Below are 13,873 nucleotides of genomic sequence, written 5' to 3' on the forward strand. Positions count from 1 at the left end.
GGCTGAGAACATCACAGTGTCGTTGTGAAGAGCAGCGTGGCTTACCCTGATGAGTATTTTGTGATAGTGTGTTGCCCTGAGGTGTGGCAGGGTCTGTCCACACTGAGGCATTCTTCTAAGCTCCTCTACTGGGGTCCCGAGTCCCGACTCTTTCTGCTCTGCTGACACTTGCTGACTAGGCAACCAACAAATGGTGTTACTTGCATTGTTATTATTTATTGCATTATAATGGTTAATTATTAATAATTATTATAATATAATTGCATTATTATTGTCATCCTGTTTATTTCATATTGTCATATGGTTTCAGTGATATCGGTTATTGGATTTATATCAGCTGATATTTCATATTCAATTGTACAGAGAGATCTTGAGCAGCAAATCAGGATATTAAAATTATTTCTTGAGGATCATGTCAGTGACACTGAAGACTGGAGTAATGATGATGAATATTCAGCTTTGCCATCACAGGATTATAAATTGTACTTAATTTACTAAAATATAAAAATGCTATTTTAAAATATATTATATTTCACAGTATAACTTTAGTTACAGTATTTTTACTGTATTTCTGGGTTGGTGTTTTTTAAATGAAGCCTTGTGGTGAGCATAAGAGACTTACCAAAAATCTTACCAACCATAAACTTTTGAACAGTAGTGTAATCTTTAGCAAAATTAATATAGATTTTTCAAACACATTTTCAATCTTATTGGTTTTTATGATCTATTTCAACAAAATGGTATAGAACTTCAATATCGGCCAATATACAAAAATAACTATCAGGAGCAGCCAGACTTTTAATATTGGTGGATCCCTAGTAGCAATATTTAATTTCAAAACCATTTTCCAATTAAGGAAATAAACAGCAATATTCCCAAAATCACAATACCTTTCTGAAGATGACGTCGGTGCCTGGTTAATTTTAGGCTCAAGCTTATCAACATTTTCAGGAACAAAAGCACCAGCACCAGAGTTCTGCCCCTCTGTATCATCCGTTTCCATGGGTGTCACTTCAGTTTCGTTTGTGACATTCTCTACAGCTTCTGGACTGAGGATTGGGGGTTTGGGCTCCTCTACTGGGCCAACTTCTAAATGGGACTCCTGCAAGTCAGAGCAGTCAGAAGCATTTTCCTCAGAATTGCTGGGCAGAAGCGCTTCGCATGCTGAACTCATCTTCACATCTATGTTAGGTGTGTCACTTGCATTTACGGATAAGATCAGGTTTGTCTCTGAGCTCTCTGTAGACATGCTAGTCAGCTTGTCCAGGTTGGCATCTGGTGGGTTTGATTCAAATGCCTGTTCTCCATTGCTTGGCTTTGTCAGACCGCTTCCATCATTACTACTGCTGGCATCCCTACAAGCGTTGGCCTTTGAGTCCACGCCACAGTTTGGCAAAGAGGACGGTCTCTGGTCCTCCGGATCATCATTCTGGTCCTTACATTTTCTTAATTCACACAGCTTATCAATTTCACTCACGGGTGCTGGACCACTTTCCACTATTTCACGCCCTAAGGCCTCGGTAAGATCACTTTCTGTACCCTCAGACATTGTTATATCACCACCCTCACAGCTGTCAAAGGAAACAGACAAAAAATGCTTTAGACAGAGTTTTTTTTTTTACCTATTAAAAAACAGAAAAATAAAACCAACTTACCGGTTCAGTTCTGCATCCATATTCACTGTAAGCACACTTCCAGCCAAACTACTTGCTGTAAAAAGAAAAGTGAAACTTAGAAATGAAACTTAGGTCTTAGAACTGAAAATAAAAGTTATAGTTCCAGTCAGACCTACTGAAAAAAATAAACATCTACAACTGATAAGCCAGAATAATTGATGAATTATGATTGATGAAAAACAAGAAAGCTTACATTTTGAATGGCAGATTACTGGAGTTACTGTAAAAAGTGAAGCAGGCTAAATGACAGACTGCTTCCCATTTGTTCACCAAATTGAAGTTTATGTTTTAGTATATGCGGTGGTCTCGAATTTTTACATAAAAAGACTCAATGGTATCTAACATTTTTATGTCATGGCAACCTTATATCAGGCCAAATATTGCCCACTCCAATTGTGTAAAATAATCGTGACAACGTGATTATTTTTGTGTGTGATTCTAAAGGAGCCCTAGTAGAAAAAGCCTGATATTAACAATTTCATCACTATTATATTCAACATTATATGCTATTATTAACTGCTAGATTAGTGCAGATGACATACTGGGTTGCTTTAAAGTAAAATAAGGTTCATAATCATCAGGTTTATTCTGTTGTTGTGAATGGCTAAGCTAGCTGAGTGGAAACAAAAGGCACGTCAGTGTTTGCATGGATTTATAGGTTAATATGTCAGCCTGGAAAAAAATCTTACTATAGTGTGCATCTATTAGATCCATATAACGTTATGTATTATCATCATAATAATACCAATAACTGTAATAAAAGCTCAAACACACACCCGTCAGATATCTGAAGCCTTCAAATCAACACCACACATTTTGAATACATTATAGGTAGCCGCCATCACTATTGCTAGAATAACAGCAATACTGCTTCAGTAACTTACTTCATAATAATAACGGTAAGTTACTTGTATTTAAGGCAGGCTGGTTACTGTCAGACTATTCGCTTTGATCACGCATCAAACAATCATACTTGCACTCTTTTTCAGCTTTGTCTTCGTATCGCTGTGAACACATATTCGAACTATTTTCCACCAGACAGAAAAATTGCAGCTATACAAAAATGTGCTGCTTTTATCACACTATCCAAGACAGAAAGACACACTGAAATATAGAATTAAACACGGACTGTTGAAGGAGGCATCAGTTCAGTTCCGGGTCGTAAAGTTGGCTGTTGATTGGGTAGATTCTTGTCACGTGATTGAAAGAAAGCCGTTTTCTTCATAGACATCATATATATAATATATTTCTTTACTCAAAGTTCAAGAGGAGCCGGTCTCTCACTGTATCGTTTTCATTGATATAAGCTATATTTTTATTTAAATATATATATATATATATATATATATATATATATATATATATATATATATATATATATATATATATATTTTTTTTTTATAGCAAAATACACTTGGTGGGTCAAAAATTATATAACAACTCTGAGTGAAAGACAGTCCGTCGCGGTTTCTTCGGGCCGTAGCGCGCCCCCTTCCGTTAAAAGAAAAGTATCTACTTTTCAAACGGAAAATAGACTAGCTCATATTTAGTTTATTCTCCTGAGGTTGACAATCAGTGTTTTCTAAGCACCACCTTAAGAAATTATTTGTGAAAAAGGGGGAAAAAAGAGATCTTTTTTTTCATGCAAATGCAAATAAATTATTATAAATTGTGTATTATCAATGCAATTACTAATTATATCAGGTTTGGTATCTGAACACAACATAAAAGAATACAAGAAATAATTGTTTAATGAATAATGAACAACAAAGGAGCAGATACAGAATGGCAAGTTCTACAATGCACTGTATAAATCCCACAATTACTCTAATAAACGTTTATGAATATAAAAAACAAACAGGGAAACCAAACAAATATAGTGCAACTTCTAGCAGCATTGTAATCTGCCAAACCAGTGTTGTCTACAAACATTTTTTTAAGAATAGCACTTGGAATATGTTATTACATTCAAGTATTTTTAGAGATAAAAAATAGAGGAAAATACATAAAAATAACATTTCTACTGGTTCTCCATTGACTGTTTCCCACTGCTAGTTGCTGTTCCAATATCTAGAAATTTTCCATTTAAAATGGCTTCACGATTTTCATGGAAATGTAGTTCTGTAAGAATAAAAGGGCAGATTTAGAAAATGCAAATCACTTAGTTACTTTGAGAAAAAAGAAAAATTGCTTATTTACTAATGATAATATTTGATAAAGACTTACAGGGAAGGAATATAAGAGGATTCCAATGAACAGGATCACCAGTATTAGAATAATGAGTCCAATGAAGAGCCATTTGTATCTGCGCCATATGATGAACTTCATGGTCTTGCATGGATTTGTGAACCAAAAGAAGGATGTATCTGGACGGCTGTTTGCATATATTACAGAATAAAGTATTACTCACATCATCTAATAAAACATGATACTGAATGACCAAACACTAATATTCTCATACTTTGGAGGATCTAGTTTGGGGTTCATGTTGGGTTCATCTCTTCCTTTCCCAGCTGGCCTCTCGTCTGCCTCGTTCTCTTCCACGACTTCCAAAGTCATCTCCACTTTACCCTAATGCCACAAAGAGAACGGTCTTTACTGTTTGTACCGTGCATATACAGTATGCAACATGTCATATATCTTATTTTCATCCATATGCTTGCAAGCTTCACTCACAGCCAGGATTTTTTTGCCATTTTCCTCCATGGCACAAGGCCACCAGCCTCTCACTGACTTCTGGGAGAAGAGTGAAGTAGGTGTGAGGTTCTTGCCTGTTTGTGTTAGCATGCTTAGAGAGCACTTTTCAGGGGTCTTAGCTGGAGGGATGAGGTGAAGCAAATCCAGCTCCACCGTGCCTGTTTAAGAAAGCAGTGATATCAAAAATTTGATCCAGCAGATAATATACTAATTCCCAAAAACATCAAACCATTTCTAAAGAAACCCAAAAGAATGCATACACTCCAAAAAGAGAAAGAGAAAGATTAACCCACGCCTGGTGGGTACATTATGTATATTTGAACAAGAGCATTCACCTAAGTAATCATCCAGGGAGAATTTGTCATTGTCCCAGATTTGAATGATCAGTTTAGGAGGGATCCTGAACTCGGTTTTGTCAAGCCTCCAGAAGTGTTCCTGGAAATAAAAAAACAGGGTTCATTGTGACTATCAATGAATAAAAACACTTCATATAAAATTTAGTTACACTTTTACAAACTGCTAACCTTTGTAGACACAAGACACAATTGTTCTGCTGGCAAATAATTAAAGTCAAAGACAAATCTCCAGTTGAAATTTCCATCTCCATCTAGAGACCTGTAGTGGACATCAGTTTTCTGCTTGTCCTCCTCCATACCTGGCATCCAACTATTAAATACATATAATAATAAATATAAATAAATGAGCTGTTTTCTATTTTATTATAGCCTACTTTAAAAAAAAATATGGTAAACCTGTTTTTTTTAGCAGCCATTATTCAGTGTCACATGATCGTTCAGAAATCATTAAAATATTTTGATTTGGACAATTGTGCTGCTTAATATTTGAAAACCGTGATACATTTGTATAGGAATAGAAAGTTCAAAGGAATGGCATTTATTTACAATTGAAATATTTTGTAATATCATAAATGTCTTTACTTTTACGTTTGTTCAATTTAATGAATCCTTGTTGAATAAAAGTCATTTCTTTTGAATGGCAGTGAATTAATGAATGAATTATAATTAGGGGTGGGAGATATTGACAAAAATGAATATCTCGATATTTTTTTTCAATATCTCGATATCGATATTCAGACGATATTTTTGCAATCCTTCAAAGAAATGTGTGCAAACTAGTAAAGAAGGTCCAGTTAGTCTTTTGACTTGCTGCATTTTACCTATTATTGTATAGAATTACTAGTACATAAAGATATGAGACATTATTGATTTAAAGACTCCTAAACTTTTTAAAATAATAAAATATTATTCAATAGTCATTTATTATTCAAAGTCTTTATTGTTCTTTAATATTTTTTTTAATAGGGGTGTAACGGTTCACAAAATTCACGGTTTGTTTTGATACGATACAGTGGTGTCACGGTTCGGTACGTTTTCGATACAGCAAAAATAAAGAAATGCCATAGAAATTTCCTATTTATTAATAGAGAAATTATTTTTAAATAATTGTGAGTTTTCCTACATCTTGAAACTTTTAGTTTTATAAATGGGGGTAATCTTTGAAGGATGAACAAATAATGTTTTGGTCATCACATTAAAAATAAAATTTAAATAACAAATAACATTTGAGTTTTGAAGTGCTGGAAAAAGATGTGTGACGTACTTGAAAGCATTTTAATATTTCTGCCAAACTTCCATGGTTACAAGTTAGTGTTACTACATTAAATCCATGGTGAATGATCTGTGGACTTAAAACCTATAACTAGTTCATTCATGGAACGATGTTTCTCCTGGTTTCCACATCAGCGCTGTTTGATTAATGGAGAAATTGTAATGCTTCTCACTAGATCTCGTAGCGATGTTATTACTTAAGTGGATAGCACACGTACGTCTGCAAGATGTCTGTTAAAGATCACTTCATCTGGAAAGCATCTGCTATTTACTAACATCTGATAGACATCTTTAAGATGTCAGTTTAACATACATTCTAAATCATTACATCTTAAAGACATCTTCTAAACGTCTATTTGACATCTGACAGGAAATGTCCTATAGACGTATTGCAGATGAGCAAACACTCTAAAAAATACGTCTTCCAGATGTAAACACGCACATCAAATAGATGTGCGAGCAACACCGTTACTACATAAGAGATCCAGTAAAGCATTTGAATGCTTTACTGGATCTCTTATGTAGTAACGGTGTTGCTTCAAGTTCGGATCGCGGTGCACTGATATTTGTCCGAAATGATAAATGGTCCGTAAAGCACAAAATAATGAGTTTCGTTCCGCTTTCATTACATTTGCCAGTTGATGTTGCGCAACATTGTGGTGTTCGCTCCAGCGCGGATTTTGGTCGGCAGGAAAAATGGTCCAACCACCGGAATGGTTCGGTTTGTAATGCGTACAGAACCCATCTCTTGGGAAAATGTATTCCATGTTTTGGACTCATACAACACAATTTTCTAATGATGCAATCACGAAGCTCGCCACTCGAGGACGCCACAGACCCAGATAGCACAAGTCTATTTGATGTGATGTTTACATCTGGAAGATGTATTTTTAAGAGTGTTTGCTCATCTGCAATACGTCTATAGGACGTTTCCTGTCAGATGTCAAATAGACGTTTAGAAGATGTCAGTTTAACATGCATTCTAAATCATTACATCTTAAAGACATCTTCTAAACGTCTATTTGACATCTGACAGGAAACGTCCTATAGACGTATTGCAGATGAGCAAACACTCTTAAAAATACATCTTCCAGATGTAAACATCACATCAAATAGACGTATAATTGTTTAGAAGGTTATAGTGTGCGTTATTTGTTTTCTCTTTAACTTCCTTCAGCTCTTTTCATGTTTGGGGGGTCGGATTGTACAAATTATGAAATATTCGATATCCCAATTTTGCATATCGTCCAGACAACAATTTGGATATTATCGTCTAAACGATATATCGCCCACCTCTAATTATAATATAATTAATTATAATTAATCACAGTGATTACATACACAGTAAAAATGACTTACTCCAAAATTATTATGCTAATATTATCATCAACCTATTACCCTTTAACATAGATGTCACTCATGTTTTCTCCTGTGATGCTGGTTTCATCCAGGATGACTTCAGTTGTATTCCAAATGATGGCTCGCAGTAAATACCTTCAGTGAAAGGGGACACATTAGAACAGCAAAAACAACCACAGTATTTTTACTAGATGTGAGGAAGATTAGATGGTACTTTTTAGGTTTGCGAGGAGTGATGACGCAAACAGGTCCTGGATTACCAAGGTTTTTGGGGAATATTTCAACCCACATCTGGATTTTGCCCTGCAAAGACAAAATAAACATGAGTGACGGTACATCTGGATAAAATCACTGTAAAGTTGAGTATGTATTAGAAAAGCTGGGGATGTGGGGACTGACTTGAGAGAGAGTGGGTTGGTAGGAGCTGTAAAGGGTCCTGGTCTCCACATGCTCAGGAACGAGGCCTTGCCTTCTCAACACATGCAAGCAGATTCGCTCCTTAGGTGGGCCCAGGTGTTGGTGGATGATTTTATTTGCCTCTATAAGCAAAGTAATATAAATTTGTTTTGTGATCATAAAATGCTTATTCAGCAATATGGTGCTGTAAGTTCCACACCAAAGTAGAAATGCAATATATATCATGTACATTTGTGCTGAATCAGGTAAAACTGTAGTAACAACATGTTGTATCTTTATTTATTTCCATACAGGGTTTACAGTAAAATGTCTTTACTGTCACTTTTGGTCGATTTAATGCATCCTTGCTAAATAAAAGTATTAATTACTTTAAAAAAACAAAACATTTTTTAAACCTTTGAACAGTAGTTTATGTACGTGATGTTGAGGCCCAGAAGAGGTCCAATGTTTTGAATGAGCATACCCAGTTGATCTAGGCTGTACTCTCGTCCTCCAAAAGACACGAAACTGCCATCATCTGCAATATGAGGTGCAGGAATTCCTCTCATCCTGGCCAGGTTCTGTAGCATCTGAGATGGTTTGAGCTGGTCCCTCCACTGGTTCACCCCAGATCTTTTACAATATAGTATTTAAAATAGCACTGAGTACATGAATATGTCTAGTAATAGGTTATGGGACCTTTATGAAAACTATTATGAAAAAAGTGGCAGCTAGTAAAATAACCACTTACACACAGTAAGATTTTGGGATTCCACAATGTGAGCCAAACCGAGAAAGAAGTCGATTCTCAAGGTCTATGACGGTTTCCCCAACCTTCTCATCAGAGCTGAGCATATCATAATCATACATGGAAATCTTCAAGTCCTTATCTTGTGGAATGTAGCAGTTTAGTTCAAATACTCTGTGAACATATATTTAATAAAAAAATTTAATAGAAAAAATCAGAAATAAACAATTACATGTATGTAAATGCATCACTATTCGTATTCTCACCTTCCAAAATCTGGGTTTAGAGTATTTGGTTTGTAGTGATCTCTGTCATCAATCATTTTCTTTCCCAGAGAAATCTTTATGTAAGGATCACACTTCAGAAAGAAAGAATATGAGACACACAAAATAATTCACCAGTCAAAAGATGTCAAATGTGATGCTTGGTGAACCATCTAAATCTTAATTGGCTGCATACTCACCATGCCATTGTTGTCTTTAGGCTGCAGGTCAATGCAGCGTATGATGTAGATTCTGACCAGGCACTCCTGAGGACAGCTCTCAGGCAGCTCCCTAAACTGCCGAGGTGGGTCTGAGACATTTGGGTCATCTGACAAGGGGTACACTCGAAACGACCCCTGCGAATGCAGATCATCAAGTAAAATTTGCTTGGTTAGTCCGATGTCTACCACTAGATGGCAGCCTAATATAATTCATCCTCTTACAACTACTCTTACTCTGTAATTGTTGTTTTTTGGTCAAGTTCTTTTACCCACTTTTCTCAGTGTTTATAGTGTCCAGAATTCCCAGAACTTGGAAACATGCTTTCAAAATGTTTTCATTATTGCATGATACTTCACACCAGTAGGTGAACAGTTAAATGATTATACTGTATGCCTTACACAATGTCACAATAGTGTTTGAACAGGACGGGTTTGAAATAGCCTTAAAAGTCTCCCCTACTTGGACTGAACTAACAACCTTTGTGTAAGCAGCCAAGCTATTTAATGACGAGGAAACCGCCAGCTTTATTGAAAAGTCGATCACTTCAAAAGTAAAAGAAGCTCTATGATTCGCTGACTGGCACCGACTTGCCTTGAATTCTCCCACTACAGAGGGATCTTCCTCCTCATCCTCTATTTTACCCCTCTGCAATTTAAATGTATTGCAGAAGTCTGTAAGCCCTCTGAATTCTGGGACTGCCTCAAGCTCAGTGTCATAGACCTGAAACAGACACAAAGTTTTAACGCTGTTCAGTCACAAAACAACAGTCATACCTTATCTTTGAAACATAAGCTGGATGCAAACATCCACACAGGATGGTAAGAGCAGGCAAGTAAACTCACAGTTAAAGTGTCATATCCCTTCTGGAGATAAGGGCCACACTTTTCATGCTCGCTAATGGAGGCATAGAATTTACTCCACCAGTCCACTGTGTCCTCTTCCTACAATAGATTGGGGTATAATAGATGTGAGTTTGCCAGTTTAAGATGCTGTAACAATCTGTCTGCAGTTATTTTGCACCATAACAAACATAGTTTCCGGGCAGTTATATAATGAGAGAAGGCTATTTATTTGCCTTTCTGTAGGCAGTGGGAAAATCACGAATGGGTAGCAAAGGGAAAGGAGATGTAAAAGAATTATTATAAAGTTTGCAAATAACTGAAATTGTTCTGAGGACAAAATTCATATATGTTCACTGTACCTGTTTTGAAGGGCTGGACATTCTGTCTCCCATATCAATGATGACATCTCTGGGAGCTGCTGACATCATAGCCACTGAGACAGAAATTATACTTGAAATAATTACAGTATAACTGAGACTGAAAACGGTCACACTTTAAATTAGGATCCCATTTTCACTATTAACTAACTATTAACTGAGTTTTGCCTCAATAATCTACAGCTTAAAAGTTAGTAAGGTAGTTGGTAAGTTTATGTATTGGGTAGGATTAGGGATGTAGAACATGTTGATGCAGAATATGGCATTAATATCTGCTTTATAAGTACCAATAAACAGCCCATATCCTAGTAATATGCATGCTAATAAGCAACTAGTTAACAGTGAAAATTGGACCCTAAACTAAAGTGTTACACTGAAATACAACTGACATAAAGAACATTAACAAAAAAATATTATGTATTATTTTCATTTAGATTTATACACTACTCTTGATTAGATTGATAGAAATAAGAAATGTATTGTTATTGTGCAGAGTACAGTAATTTAAATGATTTGATTTTAAGTACATATATAAAATGTATTATATGATTTATGTTGATTTATATTTATATGAATTTATTATTTAAATTAATTAAAAAATGATCTAGTAAAATGTTACCCTTGGCAGACATAGCCACCTCGGTGGTGCCTATGTTAGGATCACATCTGAACTCCTCTAGGGAGTTTATAGTACACTGTCCAACGACTGGTTTCCGACCAAAGGGCCTGTGGTCAATTACTTTGAGCACAATGGGTGGAGTGTACATCTCATCTTTAGGAAGAAGCTGAAGAGAGAGAGAGACATTGTTAGGATTCTGCTTGTTCAAAAACAACAAAGCTTCATTTGTTATGGTTCTGCTTGTTCAAAACCAACAAAGCTTCATTCACAAACACAACTACTTGGTAATGTTTTTTCTATTTTTATTTTCACTGTATGTTTTAGGATCAAAAACATGATTACATTTGGAAGCAGTGCAGGTTTAATCTATAATCTAGACTCTTGGGGCACATGGTCTTTTAAAAACAAGATTGTAGCATTTTCTAAAGAAAATGGTTGCAACGGTTCTGTATTTGTACAGTGTTCTGGGTAGTTGCTACGGCCTTGCTAGGTCGTTGTTAAGGTGTTCTGAATGGTCGCTTAAGGACCTATGTCAAAAGAGCCAACTCTAACGTGTCCCTAAATCCATATTCCCATGTTTTCATTTGTAAATATAATCTGAAATGTAGAGATCTGTACTCAACAAGCCTCATAATTTGTGTTTACTTTTATGTCCTCAGCACAAAGAGCGTGGGATGAGTAATGCATCAAAGTTCGACACCAGAGTTTGTTCCAATCTCTAACCATTAAAAAGAGCAAGCGAAGCCTTAGTTTGTTCATGAGAGATGATACTGGATCGTTGATTTGTATACACAGATATTTCAACAGCACGGTTTCATTTTTGTAGGATAGCAAGAGCTATTTCTTATATTTTAGGAGGTGCTGTACCACTTTGAGGAACAGGATAGATCCTGGGAAGTTGGGATTTTTCTTAATGCTCTTGATGATGGCAGTCTGAACAATCTGCCCTCCACATTCAACTATAAGGCTGGGGGAAGACACTGTAGCCAACTGATATGCCTTCATGTTTCTCAAACCCCAGGCCAGGATCTGTCAAAACACACAGTATGACACACTGGGAGCAATTTTGTGTGATTTAAGTACATTATTCATAAGGATGACTGCATTACCTCAATTCCAGTGAGCTGCACCACAGGCCTGATCCCCTGAGGAACCATGTACAGATTCTCACTTCTTCGAGGTGGAACCAGGGGCAGGTTTACGTCATTTGCCTGAGGTCAACAATGAACAGCATAGCGGATAAGCAAATGATAATGGTGGTGTGGTTAAGATGACATGCCAACAAATATGATACAAACTATATTTAACTGTATTTGAGGACAGATGACGGTGAGGAGTCTGAATATTAAAAGCATGTCATTGTAAACTCTTCAAAATATTTAAATAACAAAGACCTTTGTTTGTTATTTAAATATATATATATATATATATATTATTTTTTTTTACTAATTAAATGTCAAATTTGACATTATTCTTATAAAACCTATACAGATAAGGTGTTTGTTATTCAAATATTTTGAATATATGTTGTTATATCTATCTATCTATATATTATATGCTATGTTATATTATATTATATTATATGTGTTAATAATTAAATATATTTTCTTGTGTTAAATAAATTATGACTGTATGGGTAGTGGAAGAAAAATAATAACACATGACAAATAAGAATTAAAACAACCTTATCTTTAAGCAAGAGCTCAGCTGCTACTAGTATTTCTCCTGCATTGCGTCCCTTCATGGTGACAGGGAACCAGAGGAGTTTAGGTATTAATGGGGTGGCAGGGTTTAGCTTCACTACTGGAGGACACGTGCACCTGCCCATAGCTTCATCCTTCCCCTGCAACGCATCCATGGATCAAGATCAAATCATCATTGAAATCATTCAAGGGTCTGCAGTACTTTTTGCAAATTCCATGCAGACCTGAGTTTGGATTAACAGAGAGTCATACCACTTGGTCACTATCATAAACTTCCAGAACGATACTGGGTTGGTTATGAACGATGGTCTGAGGGTCTCCATAGATTTCAATGTCATCAAAAATTAGGGTTTGGTCCCATGTGGGGTTGAGGGTGGACTTAACTATCTCTGTGGTCTTGCTTACATGTAAGAAAGACACATGCACGTAGGGATCTGTGAAAACACCATGCAAAGGATCAGTCAGCTATCATTTATTAAAAACACAAGTGCATAACCTCATTGAGGTGATGAATTGCATTCATATTAGATGCAAAAATCCCTCACCAGAAAAGCTGTCTTTGTCCATAGGAAGAAGGTTCCTGGCTTGATAGACGTAGACTCTGAGATGGTAGGTGAATGATTCTGTAGAGACACATGGAGATTTGGATGAAAAATCTGTTTATTTGGGTGAAACATATTTTGTGGGTTTATAATGTCACAATTGTGAAATAAAAATAAATAAATAAGTAGCAATAAAGTAGCAAATGTAATAAATAATGGGGAAAAAATTAAAGGTTGATTTTTATTATTATTATTCCAATCTGTATAATCTACAGAGGGAAAATTATGTTTGTTTTCCAATTAAGTTTTAAGTTCACAATATAAAGTTTTTGACATATCAAAACTATTTGACGTACACTACCTTTCAAAAGTTTGGGGTCATTGAGATTATTTAAAAAGATAAATTAATACCTTTATTCAGCAAGGATGCATTAAATAAATCAAAAGTGACAGTAAAAAAAATCAATGTTACACAAGATTCCTATTTCATATAAATGCTGTTCTTTTGACCTTTCCAAGAATCCTTATAAAAATGTATTATGATTTCCACAAAAAAGTATCACAACGGTTTAGAAAAAAATAAGATGTGTTTCTTGCGCAGCAAATCAGCATATTAGAATGATTTCTGAAGGATCATGTGACACTGAAGACTGGCTTAATAATGCTGAACATACCGTTTTACCATCAATAAATTACATTTTACTAATTTTACTCTAAGTTTAATGAATTAAATGCAGCCTTGGTGAGCATAAGAGAATTTTAAAATCTTATCAACCCTGCCCTTGTGAACGTTGTTTTAAC

General features: G+C 35.5%; 2 protein-coding genes across 7 annotated transcripts in view; both read right to left on the reverse strand.

The window, feature by feature from the left end:
* parga (poly (ADP-ribose) glycohydrolase a) overlaps positions 1-2,851 on the reverse strand; it is a 28,771-nt gene extending 25,920 nt beyond the window's left edge. For 2 of the 5 annotated variants that reach the window (XM_077236877.1, XM_077236878.1), the window contains exons 1-4: positions 2,654-2,829; positions 1,656-1,710; positions 891-1,571; positions 46-175 (exon numbers count right to left, since the gene is read on the reverse strand). In XM_077236877.1, coding sequence (XP_077092992.1) covers positions 46-175; positions 891-1,571; positions 1,656-1,710; positions 2,654-2,693 — 906 coding nt within the window. In that variant the 5' untranslated portion in view covers positions 2,694-2,829. Of the gene's footprint in view, positions 1-45; positions 176-890; positions 1,572-1,655; positions 1,711-2,649 lie in introns of all 5 variants that reach the window. The other 3 variants (XM_077236881.1, XM_077236880.1, XM_077236879.1) reach the window with 3 other exon arrangements.
* Positions 2,852-3,409: 558 nt separating this feature from the next.
* myofl (myoferlin like) overlaps positions 3,410-13,873 on the reverse strand; it is a 32,038-nt gene continuing 21,574 nt past the window's right edge. For both annotated transcript variants that reach the window (XM_077236863.1, XM_077236864.1), the window contains exons 32-53: positions 13,076-13,153; positions 12,783-12,964; positions 12,512-12,670; positions 11,937-12,038; positions 11,695-11,856; positions 10,828-10,993; positions 10,191-10,264; positions 9,832-9,930; positions 9,581-9,709; positions 8,968-9,123; positions 8,771-8,862; positions 8,508-8,678; positions 8,241-8,389; positions 7,760-7,899; positions 7,575-7,663; positions 7,400-7,495; positions 4,898-5,039; positions 4,709-4,808; positions 4,353-4,531; positions 4,138-4,247; positions 3,903-4,050; positions 3,410-3,797 (exon numbers count right to left, since the gene is read on the reverse strand). In XM_077236863.1, coding sequence (XP_077092978.1) covers positions 3,762-3,797; positions 3,903-4,050; positions 4,138-4,247; positions 4,353-4,531; positions 4,709-4,808; positions 4,898-5,039; positions 7,400-7,495; positions 7,575-7,663; positions 7,760-7,899; positions 8,241-8,389; positions 8,508-8,678; positions 8,771-8,862; positions 8,968-9,123; positions 9,581-9,709; positions 9,832-9,930; positions 10,191-10,264; positions 10,828-10,993; positions 11,695-11,856; positions 11,937-12,038; positions 12,512-12,670; positions 12,783-12,964; positions 13,076-13,153 — 2,759 coding nt within the window. In that variant the 3' untranslated portion in view covers positions 3,410-3,761. The remainder of the gene's footprint in view (positions 3,798-3,902; positions 4,051-4,137; positions 4,248-4,352; positions 4,532-4,708; positions 4,809-4,897; positions 5,040-7,399; positions 7,496-7,574; positions 7,664-7,759; positions 7,900-8,240; positions 8,390-8,507; positions 8,679-8,770; positions 8,863-8,967; positions 9,124-9,580; positions 9,710-9,831; positions 9,931-10,190; positions 10,265-10,827; positions 10,994-11,694; positions 11,857-11,936; positions 12,039-12,511; positions 12,671-12,782; positions 12,965-13,075; positions 13,154-13,873) is intronic.

The sequence above is a fragment of the Siphateles boraxobius genome, unplaced genomic scaffold, assembly GCF_051911475.1.
Source record: "Siphateles boraxobius isolate OS27281-9 unplaced genomic scaffold, OSU_SipBor_1 20, whole genome shotgun sequence".
NCBI classification, from domain to species: Eukaryota; Metazoa; Chordata; class Actinopteri; order Cypriniformes; family Leuciscidae; genus Siphateles; species Siphateles boraxobius.